This window comes from Cucumis sativus, chromosome 6, assembly GCF_000004075.3.
Source record: "Cucumis sativus cultivar 9930 chromosome 6, Cucumber_9930_V3, whole genome shotgun sequence".
Taxonomy (NCBI): Eukaryota; Viridiplantae; Streptophyta; class Magnoliopsida; order Cucurbitales; family Cucurbitaceae; genus Cucumis; species Cucumis sativus.
Genome location: NC_026660.2, coordinates 15,388,187 through 15,414,417, shown reverse-complemented (window position 1 = coordinate 15,414,417; position 26,231 = coordinate 15,388,187). Strand labels below are relative to the sequence as shown.

The 26,231-nt window shown below is 32.2% G+C and overlaps 2 protein-coding genes and 1 long non-coding RNA gene across 4 annotated transcripts; 1 reads left to right on the top strand and 2 right to left on the bottom strand.

The window, feature by feature from the left end:
* The first annotated feature begins 1,310 nt into the window (after nucleotides 1-1,310).
* LOC101211298 (calmodulin-binding transcription activator 5) lies at nucleotides 1,311-13,251 on the top strand. Of its 2 annotated transcripts, none has more exons than XM_011658969.2 (14): nucleotides 1,311-1,472; nucleotides 1,556-1,691; nucleotides 2,585-2,710; nucleotides 2,898-3,013; nucleotides 3,994-4,082; nucleotides 4,243-4,288; nucleotides 5,060-5,189; nucleotides 6,592-6,711; nucleotides 6,805-6,848; nucleotides 7,184-7,585; nucleotides 8,804-9,504; nucleotides 10,893-11,439; nucleotides 12,307-12,609; nucleotides 12,699-13,251. In XM_011658969.2, exons 2-14 carry the CDS (start codon nucleotides 1,616-1,618, stop codon nucleotides 12,741-12,743), a joined length of 2,745 nt encoding a protein of 914 aa, XP_011657271.2. In that variant the 5' UTR covers nucleotides 1,311-1,472; nucleotides 1,556-1,615; the 3' UTR covers nucleotides 12,744-13,251. The 2 variants fall into 2 exon arrangements, with proteins under 2 accessions (XP_011657271.2, XP_011657270.2); XM_011658968.2 differs by having other exon boundaries at nucleotides 5,054-5,189.
* Nucleotides 13,252-14,043: 792 nt separating this feature from the next.
* Nucleotides 14,044-16,197, bottom strand: LOC101211943 (GTP-binding protein SAR1A). The gene is made up of 3 exons (XM_004151035.3): nucleotides 15,904-16,197; nucleotides 15,675-15,806; nucleotides 14,044-14,611 (listed from the first exon to the last, which is right to left on the bottom strand). Exons 1-3 carry the CDS (start codon nucleotides 16,030-16,032, stop codon nucleotides 14,291-14,293), a joined length of 582 nt encoding a protein of 193 aa, XP_004151083.1. The 5' UTR covers nucleotides 16,033-16,197; the 3' UTR covers nucleotides 14,044-14,290.
* A 6,371-nt stretch (nucleotides 16,198-22,568) lies between these two features.
* Nucleotides 22,569-24,476, bottom strand: LOC116404712. The gene is made up of 3 exons (XR_004217731.1): nucleotides 23,586-24,476; nucleotides 23,026-23,116; nucleotides 22,569-22,922 (listed from the first exon to the last, which is right to left on the bottom strand). It is a non-coding gene; the product is annotated as an uncharacterized LOC116404712 (long non-coding RNA).
* Between the last annotated feature and the right edge of the window lie 1,755 nt (nucleotides 24,477-26,231).

Here is a 26,231-nt window from a genome sequence, read left to right as displayed (position 1 = left end):
AAAAAACAATGTTTGAAGTTATTGTTGTTCAAAAGTATAAAGACCAATGGCTTAAAAGTACATATACTATTATGTGATTCATATAAATCGAACATAATTTAGAAATACAAGAACTAAATTTGATACCAAAGTGAAAGATTTACCGATCCATGAACAACTAACACATATACATGTTACAAAGAGGGAAGGCTTAAATGTTTAGATTTGAATTATGAATCATGAGCTATTTTGACCGGAATATTTGCAATTTTGAAAGGTATGAATTATTCTGTTTCAATAGATTATCGTAACTCGATCGTTTATTCTAAATGTAAACAAGCTTATAATTTGATCTCATGTGATGAGGTCCATCTTGGTCAAGCAAACGGTTGGATTAACGAAATTAGAAAGTTGGTCAACCTTTTTAAATACACCTCTTTTAATTTTAAAATAACTTTAGTGTGTGTGTATATATATATATATATATATATAAATAACTGCTTAGAGATCACACTAACCCACTTGATTCATTACCTACCTAATTATATGCTTGGAATTGACAAACTTTAATATAAAATTTGATATGGGATCTAAATATTTTAATCAAAATAGAATTCAAAGTTAAACATTCTCCATAAAACAAAGATAAACACACTTCTTAGATTTTATAAATCTTACAAAATTAATGGAATTTAAATAGAACTAAATTATAGTTTAAGTATGTTTTTATTTTCAATTGAATGAGCACCAAGATAAAAGTTGATATTCGTTTTTCAAATTGATATTATCTATTTTTCAAACGAGGATTGATTATAATTAAAGGAGACAAATTTAACAACAATCTTACTTTTAAAATTTACTATCGATCTCTAGTAAATGTTATACCATCGTTTCATATTTCTCACATAAACACTTGTTTTAGGAAACTATATTTATTATTTTAATTTCTAAAATTTAAGAATCATTTTGTATTTATAGTTGAAATGTGACTTATTTTAGAGTGAGATTCATATTTGACTTTAGCCATTTTATCTAGTCTGTTTTAAAAAGTTGACTGAAAATGTGTTCAATGTCTTGTTTTCGTAGTTGGATTTTAAAAGTAATTAAACTTTGCTTCTCTCGAGCTTTTTTTTAATAATAGAAGATAAAATGTTAAAGGCTTAAAAGTTAAAGCACATTTTTCTTTAAAAAAGGATAATAATAATAATTGTTAATAATAATTAAATAAAGATAAAGATACCTTTTAGACGTTTAAAAATCAAAATTAAACCGAAGAAAAAAGAAATCAAACAAAATGAAGGCCCCGCCAACCCGACCCAGCTGACGGCAGTCACCGTCCATCGCTAAGTTTCAGTACAGAGAAAAATCGGGGGGGAGAGAGAGAGAACAGAAAGAACAAACAAATAAGGAGTCAAAAAGAAGATTATAATTGAGAGCTTCGATGAATTTCTTCCCTCTATTTCCTTACCAAATCAAATTTTGTTCATAATCAGGTATTCTTCCATCATAACTATAATTATCATCATCATCTTCCTTCGATTTTGCTTTGCTTCAATCTTTGATTCATTTCTCGCAGTTTCGGTTTCAAAAATTCGATGCATTTTTAGTGTGGTTTAGCTTCTGTTAAGAATCATCGATGTCGCTGTCCATGAAAGCTGACGTTCAAGGAAGCCTTGTTGGCTCGGAGATTCATGGCTTCCATACATTGCAAGGTACCGTGTCAATGATCATAATCTGTTTACAACTTCTGATTGGGGAGTATTTTGGTTTGCTGTCGGTTTATAGGTGTTGAGGTTTTGTGTTCTTGAACTGCGATGGTGTTTTCGAGAACTTATGCTTGTCAGCTAGGCTGTGGTTTGGAGGATTTTTTTTTTAGTTATTAGTGGGTTGATTGTCAAAAGCAAAATTGACTAATTGATAACTGCTATGCTCAATGGCTTCATGCTGGAGTTTATGGAATTGATATATTTTGAACAACTGTTTCAATTTGGTTTAAAGTTTGAGTCGTGTAGGAGTTCAGTAGAAATGGGCAAGCAAGAGTGTGCTTGGTTGCCGCGTCTTAGAGCTTAATTGTGTAATTTCGAAGAAAAATAGGTGCCAACACGGCATTGTAATCACCAACGAGAAGAATAGAAGGGGGGGGGGGGGATTGATTGATCTTCCTAGGAAGCTTAAAGTTTTGACGGCAAAGAAGGGAGTTCTTGAAATTTATGAAGTAAAATCTGAGAGACATTTGAGTTTTGGTTTCTGAGTGCTGACATATATTGGCTAGGGGGACTGAGAGAAATCATAGGAACAACTGTTGAGCTGTTACAAGGTCGGTAAAAACTAGTGCTTTAGGTTTACCATGCCTGGTTACTAGAGAAGTAAAGAACATAGTAGCCCAGTTAATTCCGGCCGTTGGCAGAATCATCACCTCCCATCAGTGGGAATCCTAATAACCATTATTGGATGGAACTTGAAGTTTCATCGACCAATTAATGAACTAGTTTGAACAATTATAAATTATTCTAACTATCTTTAATAGTTCTCATTTAATATATGTTATCTGCTTTTTTAAAACCTAGCCTACAATTTCATCGGTTGTTTGATCTCCTGCGAGCAGATTTGGATGTTGAAAACATCAGGGAGGAAGCAAGTGCAAGATGGCTTCGTCCAAATGAAATCCATGCGATACTGTGTAACTACAAATATTTTACCATCCACGTCAAACCAGTGAACTTGCCCAAAAGTAAGATTGTGCTCTGCAACCTTTCCCGACCCTATTTTACTATTTATAAATTTTGTACTCAAAGAATTTTATGGTTTAATGCTTGATGCAACTTATATCAAATACAATTATAAGTCTTCCTTGCATTTGCATGACTATCATATTTAGTTTATGACTCAGAAATTCTGATGTTGGAAATGCACAACAGGTGGAACCATTGTATTATTTGACCGCAAGATGCTTAGGAATTTTCGCAAAGATGGACATAATTGGAAGAAAAAAAAGGATGGAAAGACAGTAAAAGAAGCACATGAACACCTAAAAGTGAGTGTCTTGTTTTATTTGGCACTGTTTCATAATAAAAGAAAGCTGGTGGAGACCTCAGTTCTGTTTTCATTCTTTATGTAAACATTTTTCTGTCTCAATGGTTGCATTTAAGGCATCTGGTTAATTCAATTTCCCTTCTTTGAAAAATTCTAATAAGGAACATAACACCCTGAAGATTATTGAATATCTTATAAAAAAATGTTGCCGTAGGCTTAGTGGTGACAGGTGAGAAAGTAAGTTGTCTTTTATGACTCTTAAATGTTGAAGTCAATCAATGAGTTCCAAATTTACCATTGGAATTTTTCTTAAACATTTTGATGCTTTTGCATGTTGTGAAAGAACTTGGTTAGATGTGAGAAAGGGGTTTATGAGATTGGTTACTTACTATTCCCTTTTCAACTGTCATTGCTATTCAGTAGACATGCTACGGGCTCATGTTTCTGTAGAATATTCAGATGCTCTTTTTTTAGAATATAAATTATATGTTCTCTCTACAAATTTGAAGTAATTTCTACTGTTTCTGCTAATATTCTCTGAAGCTTATTCAAAATGTAGTTGTTTAATGACTGTTCAGATTCAAAATATATTATAGAGTTAAATTGAACACAGTTAATCAGCTTAAGCATTTGACTCTGGTGTTCTTAAGATATAAATTCAAATCCCTATAATTTTATTATGTTGATCTTTTCAATCTTCTCACATACCATCTTCATTTCATAATCTTGCCTACTAGCTTCGTATCATCAATCAAATTACCACACGAGTCCACATGTGGAGCAAGTTGTTGGAGATCATTTTAAATGATTAACCAGTCTATTCTTTTGAGTCTATTGGTGGTTTGAGTCTTTCCTTTTGAATCTATTGGTTGTTCAATGGTCTAGTATTAACTGTGTTTAGATTTATGGTAATTTTCATTCTTTTATAGCCTTAATAACCAAGAAAAGGTGTGCTTTGATAATCTTTTCTCTCTTCGGCAGGTCGGTAATGTAGAAAGGATACATGTATACTATGCCCATGGACTAGATAGCCCAACCTTTGTTCGCCGGTGTTATTGGCTCCTAGATAAGTATGTTATGGTTGAAAGAAAATTCTTAATTGATTGCTACCAGTTGTTTCAGCGGGGTCTATCCCCATCATGCCACAAGCAAAGAAAAATGAAACTAGACAGTGGCAGTATATTGTGTTCTACTTATATAATTTATGACTTGCTTATGCTTTTTGTTCAGGACCCTTGAACACATTGTCCTCGTTCATTACCGTGAAACACAAGAGGTTAGGTTCAGCATAATGCATCTGCCGTTACTGAAATATTATCTTGAGACAAACTTTTATCATTTGGACTACTACATCTATTTAAGATCTGCTGATTTTTCCTCCATGGTTGCAATAGTAGAACTTCATCCAAAATAATGTTGTCATGTGTGTCTTTGAATTTTTACTGGCAGTCTGGCACCATATAGATCTAGCAGTTATGCATGCATGTCTTCCTCTCTATCCTCCATTAAAAAACTGGATAATTATCTGTTTGTGTTTTATTTTGATGATTTAATCCAACATTTATTATGGATAAAGTCAGCCATAAAATACATATGTTTACTTCTGCTCTTTGTACATTTTAAATACCAGATTTCTTGATGATTGTTGCCTTTAAGTTTCTCTTAATGCTGTTGCATATCGAGAAATGCACTGTAATTTCTGTACCAATTTTATCACTCCTCTTAACTAAATCTTCAAAAATCAAGGCACCATCTGGATGTAGAGTGCTATATGGTGATTCAAGTGTTAAGGGTTACCTTTCTTCTGCTCTGCATAAATTTATGGAATGAAAAGGCAATGATCATGGCACTATTTTTTGTCAGATAAACACTGGTTTCATATGTTTCAACTCTGTGGTGCTTCACGGCACACGAATAAAACTTCCAAACATTCTGCACCCAATATCACCAGAATGCATTTGGACACTTCATTAACAACTTCTTACAATTAGCCTTTCTGTATTGAAAATAATTCGTTGTTTTAACTTCCTGTTGCTGCTAGTTTCAGAATTCTCCATCCACATCGTTGAACTCAAATTCTGGTTCTGTCTCTAACCCATCAACTCCGTGGCTTTTATCAGAGGAACTTGATTCCAAGGCTACTCATGTCTATTCTGTTGGTGAAAATGAATTGTCAGGTGATACTGGCTGAACCTGTCAAAAATAAATGAGTCGTAGTTTGTTTGATCATTCCTTTTCTAATGTTTCTTCTTTATACTTTAGGTGTGTAATTTTTTTAAAAAAATTCTGGTTTATTTATAGTATATTTGGTAGTATGCATGCCTCAGCCCCTTTAATGCATGCCTCTTACAGTATATTTGGTAGTCTTTTAACTGTGCTTTAATTTTTAAATGGCGGATTTGGTTAGTAATTTGAAAGCAAGGGATTTAAAGAAAGTTAAGCATGCATTTAGCAAATTTAGAAATTGGATGTTACTTTTAGTACTGGTTCATAAACATTAAGATAGTAGTAGTTACCAACTAAATATTTAGTTCACTCTAAATTATAATTAATTAATTAATTAATTTATATATATTACATTATTTATTTATTATTTTTTACATTTACCATACAATGTTATGCAATTTATAATTTATATATTACAGATGTTTTAATCTTTGAAAAACTAAAGTGGGTTTATAGTGTGTAAGTATATTTCTCTTACTTTTCCCTTTTTAGTTTCGCTTTGCATCATCAAATTTCAAATCAAAGATTTGAAATTACTGAAAAAATCAGTGGTGTTCTCAGAATTTCTATTGCTTATTTTAGATCATGAAATCCAAAACTAGGTTAAAAAACTAATTCACTAAACAGACTGTTTTAGTGAATGCTTAACAAGAACTATAATTCAAATTGCATACCAGATTGACCTTTATGATTGGTGACCAAAAGCTTTTTCTAATTGTGTTGAATTAAAAATTAGAAATAATTTTCAAGAAAACAGAAAAAGAAAACTGGAATTGGTTTTCAAAGAAGCAGTTAATTGGTGTTTTATCAAAAGCTGTTGGACTTGAAGCTTCATTTCAATTTCTCACATGCACTTTAGTTCACTGATTACTCTGTACCCACTTTCTCTTACCAACTTCTTTCTACGCCATTGCTTTAAGTAACTTTCCTTTATATGCTGTATCTCACTGATCTCGTTGATTTCCATGTTCTTTTCTCATCAGCTTTTTCCTACGCACACATTTTCTATGTAATCTCTCATTTCACTTGCAGTTCCTCTTAGAAGTCTCTTTCGGTTCATATGCCCCCTCAGGCTAATCTCTCTATGCACACACTGTCTCACTTGCTCAGTTTTATTCTTTTCTATATTGATAAGTTTTAAGAAATACTTATTCAAAGAGCTTGTCTAACGAGATAAAACCATTTTTAAAATATTAGAACCAAACAAGTAAGTGATTGATTATCAGGTATGTGCTTCAAAGTACCCGTAATAGAACTAACTTTGATGAAGTTACTTTAAGAAACTTTTGGCTTGCCTGTTATTTCAAACGAGACTAAAGTTTTATTTTGTTTTATTGCATGGATAATGAACAGAGCCTAGTGACACTACAACAGTCATGACTCATGAACAGCGGCTTCATGAGATCAACACACTTGAGTGGGATGACCTTCTTGTGAAGGACGAGCCTTTCAAACCTGCCATTCATAAAGGAGGTAACAAAGAAAAAGTTCTGAATGAGGCAAAACCAACTGCATGGGTAGATTACCAATTCTATTTCTATTAACTCTTCTCATCTCATTCACCAGACAAACTTTCATGCTTTGACCAACAGAACCAAGTCCCAATAAACGTGAGTAGAATAATTTACTATTGAAATTTCAATTTCTGTTCCCTTGCGTTCCACCTTTTTCTATTCCACTTATGGGAGCATGTTCTCCATGGCTGGCCTGATTCCTAATGGCAAGTAGATGGGAGGTAGAATGTGCTACACTTTTCTGGAAGAAGGCTGACTGAATAGTGGTTAAGTTTGGATTTCTTCGTTACCTAAACAATTTTTTTTTGTCAAACAGTTAACTATTTATGTTGAACATCTTTATTTCTACACATTTTAATAGGAATGTTTAAAATTTCTGCTTCTCTAGTAGTTATTGCCTTGTTTATGACTCTTACAGTCCATCTTTGCAGGCGACCAGCAATTTGTTGGGGGAGATGTCTTCATTTAGTAATCCAGTTGAGTCAACTGGGAGGGCCAACGGCAATATCAGTTTCACCGGAAGTGCCAATCTGTTGTTAGGTGGTCAAACAAATTTGAATGTAGAGAAGAGGGAATCCATTGCAATTAATTCTACGGACAATTTGTTAGATGAGAGACTGCAAAGTCAGGACAGCTTTGGGCGATGGATAAATGAAGTTATCATTGAGTCTCCTGGTTCAGTCATTGATCCTGCTATTGAACCATCCATTTCATATGTTCACAATTCCTATCGTGATTCAACATTATATCACAGTCAAACTTTGGCTACGGAGCAAATTTTTAACATAACTGATGTCTCACCTTCATGGGCCTTTTCAACAGAAAAAACAAAGGTCTTCTCTTTTACTAGTACCAACTCTTCACAATTTCTATACTTATCTGACATTACATCTCCATCATATTTTGGGTGTTTATTCGGCTTTTATCTGTTTCTTTTTGTGCAGGCAAGGAACACATTCCCTTTTATGTTACTCTATTAAAACCTATTTTGGTACTTGCCTTATTTTGTTCAGTAAAATTTTAAACATCCTGCTTTAACATCTAAATAGACTTTGAACTCATATTTTGTCAAGGTGAACAATCAAAGCTTTGAACTGTGAAGTTATAAGTTTATTTGCAGAAATCTCCATTGATTATGGATATTTGCTGCAACAAGGGCAAAGAATGTTATTATTAATGAGTTTATTGGAGTGCGAAACTAGTTTTGTTGTCTAACTACAAAACTTATTACTGCTGTTAGCTACTTTTTTACTGGTCTTGTCCATACTACTTTTTGCTAGCTAGAGCTATTTCTAGAAACATACTTTTTTTTCTTTGTTTAATTTAGTCCATAATCTCTTGTAAAAAGAAAGTCTATGGTTGACCTATTTCGCGTAGCTACTCCTAATAAGTCCCATAATCATATTTTTTAACTCATTGAAGTAGACGGTGAATTTAATAATGGAGACATCCTTGTGTTTTTTGAGCTGTAAGTTTGATTTTGTCAAGCAATTTACTGTTTTGAGGAGGAAAGGTTTTTGAATTTGTTTCCTTTTTTCTAAATAATGACATCCTCTGAGTAACTAATTTGGTAGATGCAACATTTGCTCTTCCCTATGAATCCACATAGTTTTGACTGTAGACTTAGACTAGGTCGGTTCATCCATTTCCCATTTATCCTTTTGAATATCTAAACAATGTTCTTTTCTAATTTGGTTCAATAAAATTTTGAATTTTATTGGAAATGTCAACATGTAAAACATTAGCTATTGGCCTCTGGTATCTGCTCCTCCATGATCAGATTGTGAACACGGCTGATCAAACTCATTACAAATGTGAAGTGCATATCTTTTTTGTGTGAATTTATTTAAATAAATATGGTCAGGCCGTACCTATTCATTATATGATTGAAATGGAGTTCCAAGAATAGCTTGGTTTGTATATTTGTTCTATTGTTGATTTGACAAGTTTTTGTTCAGTTTATTTCAGTCAGAATGGTGGAATACTCCATCTTGCTGCTAATTTACAAGTTGCAAATATTCTAATGATGGTTTTTTTTGTACTTATTGCAGATTCTAATTATTGGGTATTTTCACAATGACTTTGTACATCTAGCAAAGTCCAACTTATTGGTTGTATGTGGTGATACCAGTGTTAATGTTGATTTTGTTCAACCTGGAGTTTATCGCTGTCTAGTACCACCACATGCACCTGGACTAGTACATTTATATGTGAGCGTAGATGGCCACAAACCTATTAGTCAAGCTCTAAATTTCGAGTATCGGGCACCAAATTTAGAAGTGCCTGTAGTTGCTTCAGAACAGAGCCAAAAGTGGGAAGAGTTCCAAATCCAGATGCGGCTTGCTCATATGTTGTTCTCTACATCCAAGATTCTGAGCATCATTTCAACTAAATTGTTGCCCACTGCCCTGCAGGAGGCTAAGAAACTTGCTGTAAAAACTGCCGACATTTCTGATAGTTGGATTTATTTGTTAAAGTCAATTACAGAAAATAGAACTCCATTTCAACAAGCAAGGGAAGGGGTTCTTGAGATCGTGCTGAGAAGCAGGTTAAGGGAATGGCTGATAGAAAGAGTTGCTGAAGGCGCAAAGAAAAGCACTGAGTTTGATGTAAATGGTCAAGGAGTAATCCATTTGTGTGCAATATTGGGATATACCTGGGCTGTACATCTATTTGACTGGGCGGGTTTGTCAATAAACTTCCGAGATAAATTTGGATGGACAGCTCTTCACTGGGCAGCTTATTATGGAAGGTACAATATTATTTGTCAAATTGATGGAAAAAGTAGTTAAGCCTTTCAGTTTCATCCAGTCCCCATGAATGATTGAGAACCTTTTAATTGGGGTTCCCATCATGCAGATAACCATTCATTTAATATGCTTGGTTGTTCATTGTCATGGGATAGCATCAAATACTTCATAGTTATCCATAAATACACCCACATGGAGGTTCTAGGTTCCTAAACCAATGTTTGTTTTGCTTTTATTTTTTTGGTTCTCAAAATGGGAATATGTTTATCTTCAATCATCGATTCTAATTATAGTCAATCTCTGGGGGATTTTGCATACCTTTTCACTCTTATTTCTTTAATTTTCAACTTCATCATGCCATAGTTTAAATTATGAGTGTCGGTGATATATAATTAAATTTGTTTTTGTTGGTGATATATAATTAAATTTGCCTTCAACCACCAACTCAAGCTTTTGGGTGAATTGATAGTTTAATTTGGTATTAGAGGAGGTCCAGGGAGGTCTTATGTTCAAGCCCCTGCTTTGTCGTTTCCTCCCCAATTAAAATCAATTTCCACTTATTGGGCCTTTCAATATTTCAAGCTCACTCGTAAAATTGATTCCCACTTGTTGGGCCTTTCAAATATTTCAAGCCCACAAGTGAGAGAGAGTGTAGGTGATATATAATTAAATTTGCCTTCAACCACCAGATTAAGCTTTTGGGTCAATTGGTAGTTTAATAGCTCTCAACCACCAACTTAAGCTTTTGGGTGAATTGGTGGTTTAATCTATTACTAGAGTAGGTGGTCCAGGGAGGTTCTGTCTTAAGCCCCTGCATTATTTCCTTCCCAATTAAAATCGATTTCCACTTGTTGAGCCTTTCAAATATTTCAAGCTCACAAGTGAGGTAAAATTGATTCCACTTGTTGAGTCTTTCAAATATTTCAAGCCCACAAGAGAGGGGGAGTGCTGGTGATATATAATTAAATTTGCTTTCAACCACCAACTTAAGCTTTTGGGTGAATTGGTAGTTTAATAACGAGCATAGTTTTTTTGTTTTTTTATTTTTTATTTTTCTATATTATGTTATTGCTATTGGAAGTTTTTAATCTTAATAGACAACTTGTCTATTGTATTGCCTGATTGACACGCCCGCTCCCATTGATTCAAAATTTTAGCTTACTCAATCTTTTCATGCATATGAATATATTTATTTTCAATCTTCATCTACCTTAATTATAGTTATTTCACAATACCTTGAACCAAACAGATGTTTATTCTGTATTGTTGATTGGGAATTTCCAGTGTGTCAGTATGTCATAAAAAATAGATAAAAAGGGTGGTTTAAAAGTTTACTGATACTAGATGAATGCTTCTCACCTATTTGACCACAAAAAGTTTTTTGGTTTAGGGAGAGAATGGTTGCCGTTCTTCTATCAGCAGGGGCAAAGCCAAACTTGGTCACTGATCCCTCATCAAAGAACCCTCTGGGATGTACAGCTGCAGATCTTGCATCTATGAATGGTTATGATGGCTTAGCTGCATATCTTTCTGAAAAGGCTTTGGTATCACACTTCAAAGAGATGAGCTTGGCTGGAAATGTCAGTGGCTCGTTGGATACTAGTAGTACAATAACTGATACCTCTGATTGCATCAGCGAGGAGCAGATGTATATGAAAGAAACATTAGCAGCTTACCGAACAGCAGCTGATGCAGCATCACGTATACAAGCTGCATTTCGTGAACATTCTTTAAAACAACGATCTGATAGAATTGAATTATCCTCCCCAGAAGATGAGGCTCGTAGTATTATTGCAGCCATGAAAATTCAACATGCCTACCGCAATTTTGAGACACGAAAAAAAATGGCAGCTGCTGCTCGTATCCAATACAGATTCCGTACTTGGAAGATCCGCAAAGACTTCCTTAATATGCGTCGTCAAACTATTAGAATTCAGGTAAGTTGATACCCTTAATTCTTGCCATTACCTTTAATTAATTTGAGAACTGAATCTTTAAGTCTTGAAAAGTTTCCTCTTTATACTGGTGTTGTTTGCACAAATCCAACAAAGTTGTTGACAATATAAATTATATAACAGACAAGATTGATCAATTTTTTTTTTTTGGCTTGATGAGATTTGAATAGTGTTGATCTTCATGTGCTTGGCATACTTAGAAAAGGTGTTTTCAGCCTTGTCATATAATGCTTGGTTTGTTGAGTTAATTGTTCCAGGTACAATTTTTACTAAAAGTTTATTTTACTTGCCCACTCTAATTTTCTTAATACTGATTGGATTGAGTGCTGTTTTTGCGTTCATTTCCTAAAAGAGAGTTTTACGTTATTCTTTTCATGCTAATTTGATGTTTTTTATCCTAGAATTTTATGAAGAACTCGATTTGACTTTAATTTCATTTACTTTTGTAGAAAAACTTTAATAGAAGAGAACTGAAGGTCCTTGTCAGAATATAAACATCATCCTGTCATTGAACTATTAATTTATCTATATTAATTGAAACACCCGTTTTGGTTCTAATTTCATGTGTTTTTGGACGTACAAGAACTTTGATGGAACCGAAGTATCTGTCGAAACATGAAAATATTTTCCTGCGATTGAATTTTCAGTTTGTCTTCGTGTAATATTGCCAAGTGATCTTGTTGTGCTATCATTGTAAAGCTTGATTTTTGTGTGCCCGGTGACTCTTGTGAAGTGTTCACAAATTTTTGTGCAACTATTGTGAACTGACATGAGTGCTAGAGCCGTTATGTTAAAATATGAGCAGTTTGGGTAGATGACTTGACTACCAATTTGTTTCTTTCCTCTTAGGCTGCATTTAGAGGCTTCCAAGTACGAAGGCAGTATCGCAAGATTGTTTGGTCAGTGGGTGTACTTGAGAAAGCTATACTGCGCTGGCGTCTTAAGAGAAAAGGTTTCCGTGGGCTTCAAGTTGCACCTACTGAAATGGTGGAAAAGCAGCAAAGTGACGTAGAAGAGGACTTCTACCTTGTATCTCAAAAACAAGCAGAAGAGCGAGTTGAGAGAGCTGTTGTTCGTGTTCAGGCTATGTTTCGATCAAAGAAAGCACAAGAAGAGTATCGTAGGATGAGGTTAACTTGTGATGAAGCAGCGGTGAGTTAAACCCTCTCATTAAAGTTTTCTGTGCAAGTTAAAAGTAGTTCAAAATTTATTTACTGTGTTATCTTTTTGAGCTATTGCAGTTGGAATATGAAGTACTTTCACATCCTGTGTATGGCAATGATTAATGGTCTACACTATACAATGAATGGTTAAAGACGTGAGTTTCCTTAGCTTGGGCCAACACGAGGAACGACTGGTACCATACTCGGTAGTCAAAGATGGGAGCTTTCAAGGTCGGCTCTTTAGTGTGGCAATGAGTTTAGAGACTAATGAACTTTTTAGGTAGGGGAAGCACTAATGCCATTTGTGTCATAGAAATTGTTTTAGGTAGGAGATGCTTATACTTGTAGCATGTACATGTTGTAATTATATGAATAGTTCGGTTTGATTTGTACTTGTTACTACCTTAGAACTGTTTTATGGAATTTGATGGATATTTTATTGTCCATAGAATTTGTAGAACCTGTAATTTTATGATTTCGTCCCGCTACAAACTCAATTTGGAAGAACCTGTTATTTTCCAATAGTTAAGACATTGGCAACACAAACGAAACCTTTGATGCAGCATTGGTGGTGAGTTAAACGGTCTCCCAATGAAGTTCCTGCATAAATTCTATTGATTTGATTTTGTTATGTTGTTGGGGTACTGCAACTGGAATTATATGTGCTTACCTATGATTGAGTTAAGTGCCAAAATGAGTATTGTATCAACCTTGAAGTCAAATATTTGATTCCCTCACTTCATGTATTATCAAAAAGAAAGAAAGAAAAAAATATGAGACACGAATTTTCTGAAGGTCATATGGACATCAGATTACTCATTACACTCAAAGTCGAAGATTCCTGCCTTTCAAGTTTGACTCTTTATTTTGTGGCAATGAGTTTAGAGAGTGATGAATGGGTAAGAATTAATGCCCTTTGAGTCGATTTATCTTGTAGCATTTATGTTGTATGGATATAAATAGTTCAATATTTTTTCTACTTTTTACCATCTGATGTGATTGAAAGAATTTGGTGGACATTATGTAATTTCCATATTTCTGTTCTATTCCAAAATTAAACTCGAAGAAATTCTATATTTTTATAAATCTAGTTTTTTAAAGTTCAAATTTAAATATGAACTTTTTAAATAATTAATAATTTTGTATATTATTAGTCAGAATTTTCAATATCTTAATATAATTATTTTGTCTTATGAAAATGTGAACTTTTAATTTTGTGCAAATAGATTCTTGAAACTTGACAAATTTTAAAATAGAGACAAAATCTATAATTCTGAAGTTCAATAACAAAGCAAACACAAATTGAAGTTTTGAGCTTTGTAATCGAACCTGAAAAATGATTTTAACAAAACGGAACCCACGCCCCAGCAAAAATTGAAAGAAAATAATTGTGATCCTCAAAACTGAATTTGAATTACAATAATGAAATTCAAACTTCCATTTAATTCTATAAAAGTCGTTGATCTATATATGAACTTTATTGAGAGTTTAATGCAATAATAATGTTCACAAAACAAGTCAAAAACAATAACAAATCCTAGTTCCAATCCAACAGAACAAATCTCAAGTTGCCAAACTTGTAAACAAATTTTCACCTCAAACTAAGTTCAGTCTGGCACAGAAGATAATCTATATGGGCACAATGGATGCTAATTACCCAATTGTTGATACTATTTGATATATTGTGAGAGCCATTTGAACCCGTCCCCATAACCCATCTTTCGGACGATGCTGCACATATAAACCTCGAGTGGTCGAACGTTGGTCTGAGTAAGATTAACCTTTCCCTTGCCAGTTGTGAAATTGCTCAAACCCAGATGAAATCTTAGCTCATCCTCAGAAGCAGCATACGGGATGTCAATCTTGTTTCCAAGCACGAGGAATGGAACATCAGCCAGCGCTTCATCTGAAAGGAGAGCATCAAGCTCCTTTTTCGATTCGGTAAATCGCTCTTTGTCATAGGCATCAACCAGGTAAACTACTGCATCCACCTAATCATGGAATAGATTTCATGTAGACATCCTCATATTTACACAAGCAGAGGAGGGGTCATTATGCTAAAAAGGGAATTCAGAAGCCATAAACTATGACAAACGCGGGATTAAAAGAAATTATTCAAATCCCGACAGTTACAGGAGAATATTATTTTAAGAACCAAGTAAGAAGGAAAGATCACGAGATTCGACAAGATCATATTTGGAAAACGATTTCTGGTTTTCATCACACCAGGGGTATCTGAAAGGACTTCAACTTTCAATAGTAAAAAATACTTAAAAGAGTTGGCGTGACTTTATGGGTTTGTTTGGGGAACTTTACAACCGCTTAAAAGCAATTTTTCTGCTACTTACCAACACTTTTTTAAAGTACTTGAAAAGTTAGTTGAAACAGACTCTAAAACTAAGAGCATCCTTAAAAAGCGTTGTTACAAGAAAAAGAGAACACATGCCAATGTTTAAGTTGACGAAAGCTATGGAGTGCGAGGGAAACCGAGTAGACTTTTCCACATTCTCATGTACATTTTGAGTGGCAAATATGCTTGTAACTTCATTTGATGGTAGAAAATAGGATGCATTTGCAACTTTGGCTTTTCTTTCTCAATCAGAGACTGTTGATAGGGTCAGGGTTAGTTGTTGAAACATGAAAAAGAAAACATCCATAGAACCTAACAGCTTCTATATTCATTGTAACTTCAGGTTGTAAATATACATATTCAGAAAATGAAGGAACGTTCCTTCTTCAAGAAAGTTTCAGCTTAAAAGTCAACTGCTCAAGGAGATTGAAACCAAAGCCTAAATCCTATAATGAACAGCAAAAGCATCTGGTGAGCTTGAAAAGAAGAAAACTCCAAGAACCATCAAATTCAAAATCCATAATAAACAAAACCCATATCACAAGTCCAATCAGTTACCAATTTAAAACAACAAATTAAACACAATAGCCGTTGTTGAGGAAAATCTTATTGATTTGAGACAAATCAAACAGGGAAACTGAACCTAATTGAAAAGATCAAAGTATCGACAAAATGCAATAAGAGATTGACTAAAAAAAAATCACCTTAGCGTAATAATCTTTCCAGACTCTGCGAGCGATCTGGTGGCCTCCAAGATCAAACGCCTTGAATTTGATTTTCCCAATACTCAACTCCTCTGAGGTCGGGTGTTGAGTGGGCTGATGTTGCACTAATCTCTACACGGAATCAACAAGTTTCCTTCAGAAATTTAAAAAAAGAAAAAAGAAAAAAGGGAGTGCGAACTAGAGGAAGAGATAAATAAATGAAATTGACCTCATCCTTCAACATGTGAAGCAGAGTGGTTTTGCCGGCATTGTCGAGGCCGAGAAAGAGAATTTTAGCCTCTTTTTGCCAGAGGCCGAGCGAAGCTAAGACGCCGTAGAACCAATCGACGAGAAACATAATCGCCGATTGATGATATAATATGTGAGGAATGAAGCCGGAAAAATCACCGGAGAGTGGAATGAGAATGAAGTATGAAGAGGAATGGAGATTCAAAGGAAGAAGAAAGATGGAGATCTGAAAAAGTCATTTCACAAAATTTTATTTTTAATAATGAAAATAAAACTAAAAATGACTTGGCGTTACAAACTGTTGTGTGCAGCAGCGGACCATATGGACTTTCCATTGATGCTTTGTGTTATTCTCAATCAAATGGTTTTGTTTTAAAAGTTTATTTCTTTTACTTTTCTAAATTTTGTTTAATTTTTTAAATCCACATTTTGCTTTTGCAATTTTCATAATTTCTAATTTCTTCTTGGTTATAACTATTTGGGTTTGAACGTTTACATGTAAAGCAGTGCATATTTATCAAAACGTCTTTCATTAAATAATTTTGATTTTATTATGTAACTACATTTCAAACCTCAAAAAAAGATAATAAATCTTGATTACTGTTCTATGGTTAACCTTCACAAAATAATAACTTTTGCTTTGTAAATTTTAAAAACATGTTAACATGGTGTCTTTTCTTGATTGAAAATTGATGATGATTATTATCATTATTTATCTAATTAAAGTTTATCCTCAAAATATAACGAGAACTAATTCTAAAATTTGAAAAGTTGTGAGTATAAGGAACAAAAACAAAAATGGCCTACAATTACCATTATTATTTTTAATTTTTACTTTATCTACCTTATTTTTTTAGATAGAATAATCATAATAAATAGAAATTTTAGAATGATAATTAAATTTATAAATAGATCAACTTTTATCTTTAGAAGGAATCATGGGCCAAAGTCCAAACTCTACGAAAGGCTAAGCCCATTAGAGTCTGTAGGCAACCCAAATTGAGCTGCCCAGTGCCCGTAACATTAAATTAGGTCATCCAAAACCCTAACTTCAAATTCTTCTTCTTCCTGTCTATTTCAACGGAGATCGGATTTCACTCTCTCCTCCGTGCTTTTCCGTTCAGAGATGGCGAAGTCGAAGAATCACACAGCTCACAATCAATCCTACAAAGCCCATAAGAACGGCATCAAGAAACACTAAACGGAAATGTGATTTTTGTAGAAAAAAACAAATGTTGATCATAGTTGTGCCGTGTCAAAATGACACTAAAATTTGCATTGAAAACAAAATTCGGCGCGATCTCGATGCTCATTTGTTTTTTACTACAATAGAATTAATTTTTTCCCCAAACTTTCTATACGTAATATAAAAATAATTATTAAAATTATAAAATAAAATAAATAATAATAATTATCAATTTCCAATTGAAATATCAATTAGAAAACACTACAATCCAACAACTCCACAAATGACTATCATTGCATTCTAGTTAAATATGACCCGTCAATGCTAATTTATTCTTAATGAATAATACTCCATGTTTTGAAATAACTAATTAAAATATATTTTAGTTTTGGTGGCTTAGTTCCACTGTAGACAATCAAAATTGGTGGTGTGTGTAAGAATTTAGCTAATTTATTTCTATGATATATTTGAGGATGAAATTTCATATGTATATTTGATGAGCATATACTTTAATGTTCTGTAGAGTGTGACAAATTTATGTTATAGTAATGAGATGCTATTGTGACTGTGTCGCTTACGTCACGAATTGTCACATAATTTAGAAATTTTATTTCATGTCTATATTTGAGCATGATATGCAATATACGTTTGATAAGTATATATTGAATATTTCATTGGGAAACATATTGGTTAATAGTTACTGTATAGCTATTAATACCATAATTGAAATGCTATTATGATGAATTTGAGTTAATCAATAAAATGGTACCATGAAACTTTGGATATGTTATGCACCTAAATATTTGAAAATGTGGGGGTGTCAAACTAAGGTATCATATCTTTTGTTCAAGAAATTTTTAGTATGATTAAAAACATTTAACCATGTTTATTGATTATACTCATAGCAGTATTGCATATGGATTTATAAGTTTAAATGATAAATCAATTTGTAAATATTGAGACACTATTCTGATCTACTTGAATATGTCTATTAGCATGTTAGTATGGATAGAAATATTTATCATGGATGTTATATTTGACAAAGTTTATATATGACTTGCATCATGAATTGTTAAGTCTAGTAGTATAACATCATTTGCATATTACTAAAGTTGGTTAGTAGTATGATAATATGCAAATTTCATTGCTTACGAAGCTCATAAGATTTTATGGAAATTTAAGATATTGTCTAAGCTATCAAATGTAATATGTGATATCTTATAAGACACGAGGAATTATACCCTAAGTTATCCCTAAAAGTGGTATCATAATCACGTTGTCCTTGGTTTAGCCTAGTTAATATAATCCCCAGGTCGAACAAAGATGTAGCGGAACCTTAAAAAATAGTTATGATATTATCCATGGTTGAGCTCTATTGAATATGCAATATGCTCTAGATAAGAGTTAATGGATGGATGTTTATTTTAGGAGAGGTTCAATTGGAACTTTGTTCGAGGGGAGGATCGTTGGAAATGCGACCAAGGTCCCACATAAGATAAGGAAACTAATCATAAGTACATAGGTGCAACTTTAGACTTATGAAGAATATTTTGAATCAAACATGGAACTTATAATGTTTTGATTCCTATTCTCATACGACTAAATTAGCCACCGTAGAGCGCCTTAAAAGCTTTTGTAGCTGTATGTGGTCTTCTAATACATCAAATGTATGTAAATATGATATCAATGGTAACTTGGAAGAGTCAAATTTCTTTATGGACTTTAATTAGTTTCTAAAAGTTTAATAAGAAAAACTTTAACAACAATTTAGTAAACAATGTCTTGTGAAGTGAATTGCTGATATATGTGTTTACTAAAAGTTGCTTGGAGTTTATTGTGTGACGATATATTTGTACATTGGTGTAATTTATTTGATAAAAACATAAATGTTAGTAATGCTATAAAGTTATCACATTTTGAAGTGAAAGATTTATGTGAGACTAAATGTGATGCACTGAGTATTATTGAGAATGTTTTGATTTATATCAATCACATACTAAATGCTATTAAATGAGATAGTGTTTCTCAATCTGAATATGCAAGGATTATAGAAAGTACTATGTTTTGATAAACTGTACAAGATGTGTTATTGCATATGCTGTAAGAAGATTGAGTACATGTATACACATAATCCTGATTATGATCATTTTACTACTCTTCATCATTTATTAAAATATCTTAAGGTTTTACAATAGATTTTGGTTTGCATTTTAATTATTGTCCACCATACTTAGAGAGGTAATGTATGCAAACCAGATAACTTAGAATGACGAAGTAAGCCTTACCAGTGGATACATGTTCTTAATGAGAAATGTACCATTGTATGGGGACATGAGTATGAATGATATAAAAGGCTAATGAGAGATGTCTTATTGTGGGGGGCTTTATACTAGTATAATTTTATTGAGATTCATACCTGTCATAGAGATTGCCAAGAATAGTATGTTATGACAATAAAAGACACATTCCCCTGAATATGAAGTTGTGAAATGATAGTTGAATGAAAGAATTATCTTCTTGAAGTAAAGGTCTGAGGAACTTTGTAAATCATCTCTCTAAAGGTCTAACAAGGAGAATAATTCTAGGATTTTCAACAAGTATGAGATTCAAACATTTGATGGTCCATAGCCCGTTATTTGAGTGGTCTATTGCGATAAACTTGATGGTCTGTAGCTCCTTATTTGGGTGATCTACTACGGTAGGCTTGATGGTCCACAACCCTTTTCTGGGTGGTCTACTGTGGTAGGCTTGATGGTCCATAACACAATCTTTAAATGGATTTGATGGATGAAATTAAAACCTTTAAAAATTTCATAGCCCTTTTTTTGGGTGGTCTTGGTATGGACTTGATGGATAGTTGGAAAATCTTCATAGCTCTTTTGAGTGGTTTGTCTTTGACAGACTTGATGAAGTTGGTCTTGATATGGACTAGATATGAAGCCTTCATAGCTCAGTTTTGAGTGGTCTACTGTGATAGACTTGATGGCAATAAATGTGATTGTGAGGGTGTGGCCGCCTTCTATGAAAAAGTTTAAGGATTTTTTTCTAGAGTTTTCACATTGACCCGAGGTTCTATATGCATGACCTTAAATAGCACAATTTTGAGTGGTCTATTGTGATAGATTTTATTGTGGAATCAATGGAAATTTAAGAAGTAAAACGTGTTGTGGGGTCTCAACCGTTGTTATCGAAAGTTCAAAAGGCAATTAACTTACTTTCAATAATTTGGATTGTTGCCCCACCTCACTACGCATCCATTCAAATTGAAAGATATTGATGTTTAAGTCTATACTACTTCTTTCTTTGCTTTCAAATTGTAGGGAAAAAAAAAAATAATTCTTCTGGCCAAAACCTTAGTTTTTCATCTGATTCTCTGAGCAATCGTTTCCTTTTGATTCCATTCTCAACTCAAGCGAGTGCACACATGAGTTGGATAAGTTGTGTTAACCTTGGGGAGCAATCGACATAAACGATATAGTACCGAGGTCGTGCCGAATTTTGTTTTCAAGGCAGTGTCATTTTGACACGGCACAACTATGATCAACATTTGTTTTTTCCTACAATTTTCTCATACAATCACTTATGTTCGTATTGAATCCGTTGTTTTCATTTAAGTTTGTTTTAATTCTCGTCGATTTTTGAGCAGATGGATTCAAAATTCCTTAGGAACCATAGGTACGCGAAGAAACACAATAACAAGAGTGGGGAAAATGCTTCTGGGGAAGAGTAATGTAGAACTATATGTAGCTGCCATGTTTAGGGTTTTTATGATATGAGATTTTCTTGTATGGAATCTTTTGGTATCACTCTTATTTTTGTTTAGTAGCCTTGCTATTTTTGACTCAATGTGGAAACTGTTTCTTCTGAGATTTGATTTACAACAATATATTATCTGATTTCCCATTTTTGTGGCTTGAACTATTGGTTACATCTTCATACATTATCAATATGTGCCATTGCTTTTCTCTTCACTCAACTAAGACTCTATCTTTGTTTTAATTGTGGGATTAATTACAACATTAGTTCCTTCACTTTTGTGTCTATTTGATCATTAGCTTTCAATTGTGTCTAATAGGTACTCTACATTGCTTTCAATTGTGTCTAATAGGTACTCTACATTGAAAATTTTGTGATCAAATGAACACAAACTCAGTGCCAAATAGATAAATAATTAGAAGTTTATGGGACTACCCTTGAAATTTAACCTGATGGTTTGAATGGTCTGCAAAGCATTTGACTTGTAAATTACGAGTAGATTTCTATGGTATTAATGTGACTAGGGCTTGATTTACTGTGCATCAAGCTTTACAAAATTGATTTGTGGGTGTTTGAATGAAACTAATAGAGCTGTCTTTTGAGATACTTGATGGAACTTCTCATATTTGTGAGATTCTAGATTATATGGTTCCATTTGAACCCACTTTAGTATTATTCTCTTCTTGCCCCTCCAACATTTAGTCATTTAGTTGTTGGGAACTATTAGGAAATTATAAATTAATTTCTAGGTAGGTGGATATCAATATGATTGGAACCCATCACCTCTTAGTTAGATAGAATTGAGTCTATCTCTTTTTTTTCTCTTTTTATTCAAAGTTAACTGAGGTTAATATATTGGTGTTGGAAAGCTTATGTTTAGGGTGTATAACAATTACACATATTTCCGTCACATTTTAATTAGTCTCTTCTTCTTATCGCATGCATCATTATTTTGATTGAATGTTTCTTGTCATCCTTGGTTAACATTAATAACTAAATTTGAGATCATAGTTGCTAGAATGTTTGGCTATCAGATCAAAAGTTTTTTACGCCTGAAAAGATGTTAAGAAGCTTTGAGATAAAGTGCTTATATTCCTGATGATATTTTGTTTATCACTACTACAAAAATTGAATTACTTAACATTAATACAGTGTCATGTAAATCTATACTTGACGTTTTAAAAGCGTCAAGTAATCGACTGTCAAGTATAGTTCTATTACTTGACACTAAAAAAACGTCAAGTACTCTATTGCTTGACATCATTTTTGTGTCAAGTAATATAGTATACTTGACAATATTTACACGTCGAGTAAATTATATACTTGACTCTATTTACCTGTCAAGTGAGATAGTATACTTGACACTATTTACAAGTCGAGTAAGATATATATTTGACTCTATTTACCTGTCAAGTGAGATAGTATATTTGACATTATGTATATGTCAAGTAAAATTTTATAGTTGACACTATATATCCATCAAGTAAAATGGTATATTTGACTCAAATAAGATAGTATATGTGACATGTATTTAATGTCATTTATACCATTTATTAATATATTAAATATACTAAATTTTTCTTTTTTCATTTTTTATTTCCTGCATTACATACATTTACTTCAATAAGACATATCCGTAAACAAAACAAATTCTCCAACGAACAATTACACAACAAAAAAAAGGACAAAAAGTTTAGTATAATATGTAAACCAACAATAATTTCATTATTCTCAACAATGTCATCAACAATTACACAATTCCAATCCAATATAGCCAACTAAAATTTCCTATATGTGTCCTATTCCAAAATATTAAATGATAATAGTTGTCTTATATAATCAAAATTGAAGTCTATCCCCATATATCTTTTGCCCTCATAATGGCTATGAACAAAACGTTTCCACAAAAAAGGTTATGAGCATTCCCATATCTTAGCCATTTACAAAATTAACATGATCATATCTAGGTGTGTCTATCATATGTACCGAGCTAAAAATCCAGCCCACTCCCCTCGTCTATCCAATTCAAGCTGTGTGTATGGGCTTCTTGTATCAATCTATAAAACATAAAAAGTAGAATACACTTTGTAAAATATTTGAGTTAGTCATAATATACTATCTATAACTTTACAATGTAAATAGTTTAAAAACATATCGCACCAGTGATAATGTTTGTGTCCTTAGTCACAATTTCTTGCATGTATCTCATGTCATAATATCCACATTCAACCGTACCTACTTGTAAAGAACACTATAACACAACCAATTAACAATGCATATATATTATATTATGTGCTAGATTAAAATAAAAATTATTTTATAAATATATTTACATTTACCAATATATGCATGATTGGCTACCATAGCAGGATAGCCACACATAATACAACTTAAAATATACAATAATTGTGTAATATATACATGATTGGCTACCAATGCTACGGGGCTACCAAGGCTACAGGATAGCCACAAGACCAAACCAAGGCTATGGGGCTACCAAGGCTACCAAGGCTACAGGATAACCACAAGATAGTATGACTCAAAATATACAGGCTATGGGGCTACCAAGGCTACAGGATAACCACAAGATAGTATGACTCAAAATATACAGGCTATGGGGCTACCAAGGCTACAGGATAACCACAAGATAGTATCACTCAAAATATACAATAAATGTGTAGTATTTGCATGATTTCCAAATGAGAAGGATGATTACATACCTCAATCATATTGTATACTTTTTCTTTCAACTCAGTCGGCACCAGCTTCCAAGATGCATGTGTAATTGGGATATGATGATGCACACAAGATCAATTCATTACTCATTACTATAAAAAAAAATGGCATTCAAATGTATGAATCTTACCAAGAGTAAATATACAAATTCATTACTCATTACTATAAACAAATCAATATGATAATTATAACCATAACGATAACAAATTAATTACGGTCTAAAACATCCAAGAGTCACCCTTAATTTTTCATTACTCATTCCTGTAAAAAAACAACAATAAAGAAAAATGATGGTCTTCTCTATTTGTCAATTAGATTATACCATTTGTTTACGAATTTGAACATAAACAACATAAACATATAACACAAATAAATATAAATATACAAGAGTCATTCTCAATTTTCTTCTCTTTGTGTGTTTCTCACTTTGGGTTTACAATATCATCCTTAATTACAAGATATAAATCAAATTCAAGGGAGCATTATTCATTGAAAAATGTTAAATACAATAAGAATGAGGAGCATAAAAACCTTTGAACGCGGAAGCAGTTCGCCGTGCGGAAGATGTTCGCAGTCGTGGAAGCCGTTCACTGTGGAAGTTGTTCGCTGCGTGGAAGCCATTCGTCGGGTTGAAGCTGTTCGCAACGGGTTGAAGCTGTTCGCCGGGTGGAAGCTGTTCGCCGGGTGGAAGCGTCGTGTGGAAGCCATTCGTCGTTTGCCACTCTGTGTTGTGTGGAAGTCGTCCGTCGATTCGAAGAAGTGGCCGTTCGCCTGTGTTGTGTGGAAGCGTGGAGATGAGAATAGGGTTTCATCGTGGAGACGTGAGGGATTACTAAAAATAGGGAAATAAAAGATTTTAATATATTTACTTGATATTTTTAATTAAATGAATTTAATTAAAATATTTCAATAAATATATTTGATAAACTTTTCAAAAAATTATTTTTTTTCATATATAAATATAAAATAAAACAAGCTTTTTTAACAATATATAAATATAAATTTTTCCATATATATTGTTTTAAGGTTAAAACTTGAAAAGCAATAAATTTTTCATCTTTTCATTGGATACCTTTTTTAACAATATATAAAAGGAAAGAAGTGTTATTGAGGAAGTTGAAAAAGAAGCCCACTAATCATTTTTAATAATCAACATGAAAATTTCTATAGAAAAAAATGAAAGAAACATTAAAAAGGAAAGAAAATTACATGAGTTTTTGTTAACTTTTGAGGAAGATCCATGGATTGATCACGAGAATATAAAGATTTGAGATGATGAATATTTTTTGAATTAGGAAAGAAGGTTTTTATAGGAGAAATTAGGAATTGATAATAGAAAATAAGTTGAAAGGGTGAAAATTAGAAAACAATAGATTTGTACCTTGTTTTCAATTTGTTATTATTATTATTTTTCTTTATTTCTTAGTTTTTGATAATATTTTTTTTAATTATATCATTTAAAAAAAATTAAATAGAGCGGTTTGTGAGTTTTTGTTTCAATTTATTTGTTTTTATTAATTTATTCTTAATTTTCGCTATCATTAAACAATTTTCTTAAATTATGTTTTAGGTTTCCAAGATCTTCAATCTTTCCATAAAAAGAAACAAAAAAAGAAAAAAGAACCCTAAATTATTTTGATTTTAATTTTTTTGGTAAATAACTGAATTGAGTTATATATGCTCACTTTAATAAAATGATTTTTTTATTAAACAAAACTTCATAAAATCAAGTTGATGTGCGAGAACTTAATATTATATCACTTACCAACACAATATTTAGATATGCATCTCCTGGATATCACCTATTTTTGTCTATCAAATTGTCTAATCATGTCACAAAATTTGTAATTTTTTTTATGTGAGTAGTGATAAATGATGTGTAAAAGTAAATAATAATTATGGAGATATACCAATAAATTGGATCTATTATTAATCTACACTACAAACTAAAAACTAAACAATGGAAAAAGTTGATCCATTTAAAATTTATTAAAATGTTTCAATAAATTCCATTAATAATCATTTCAATAAAATATTTTAATGAATTTCTTTGATGAAATATTTAAATAAATTTATTTAGTGAAACAGTTCAACAAATCTGTTTTGGTAAAATATTTTAATGAAAGATTTCAATAAATTTATTTAATTATATTTTATTAATTTTTTTAATAAATTTATTTCATAATATTTTCGTTAAAGTTTTTAACAAATACATTTAATAATGTTTTCATTAAAATATTTTAATATTTATTAAATAAGCATTTCATCAAAATACTTTGATAAATTTACTTAATGAAAGATTTCATTAAAATATATAAATTTATTTATAAATTTTGTATAAAATATTTTAATAAATTTATTTAATGAAATATTTTCAATAAAATTGTTTAAAGGAAAGATTCAATAAACTTATTTTAATGAATTCAAAAAATTATTTTAGTGATAAATTTCAAAAAATTTATTTAACAATTTTTTATTAAAGTATTTTAATAAATATATTTAATAAACTTTTCATTAAAATGTTTTAATAAATTTATTTAAAGAAATGGTTTCAATAAATTTATTTAAATAAAATATTTTCAATAGGTTTATTTAAAACAAAGATTTTAATAAATTTAATTTAAGTAAAG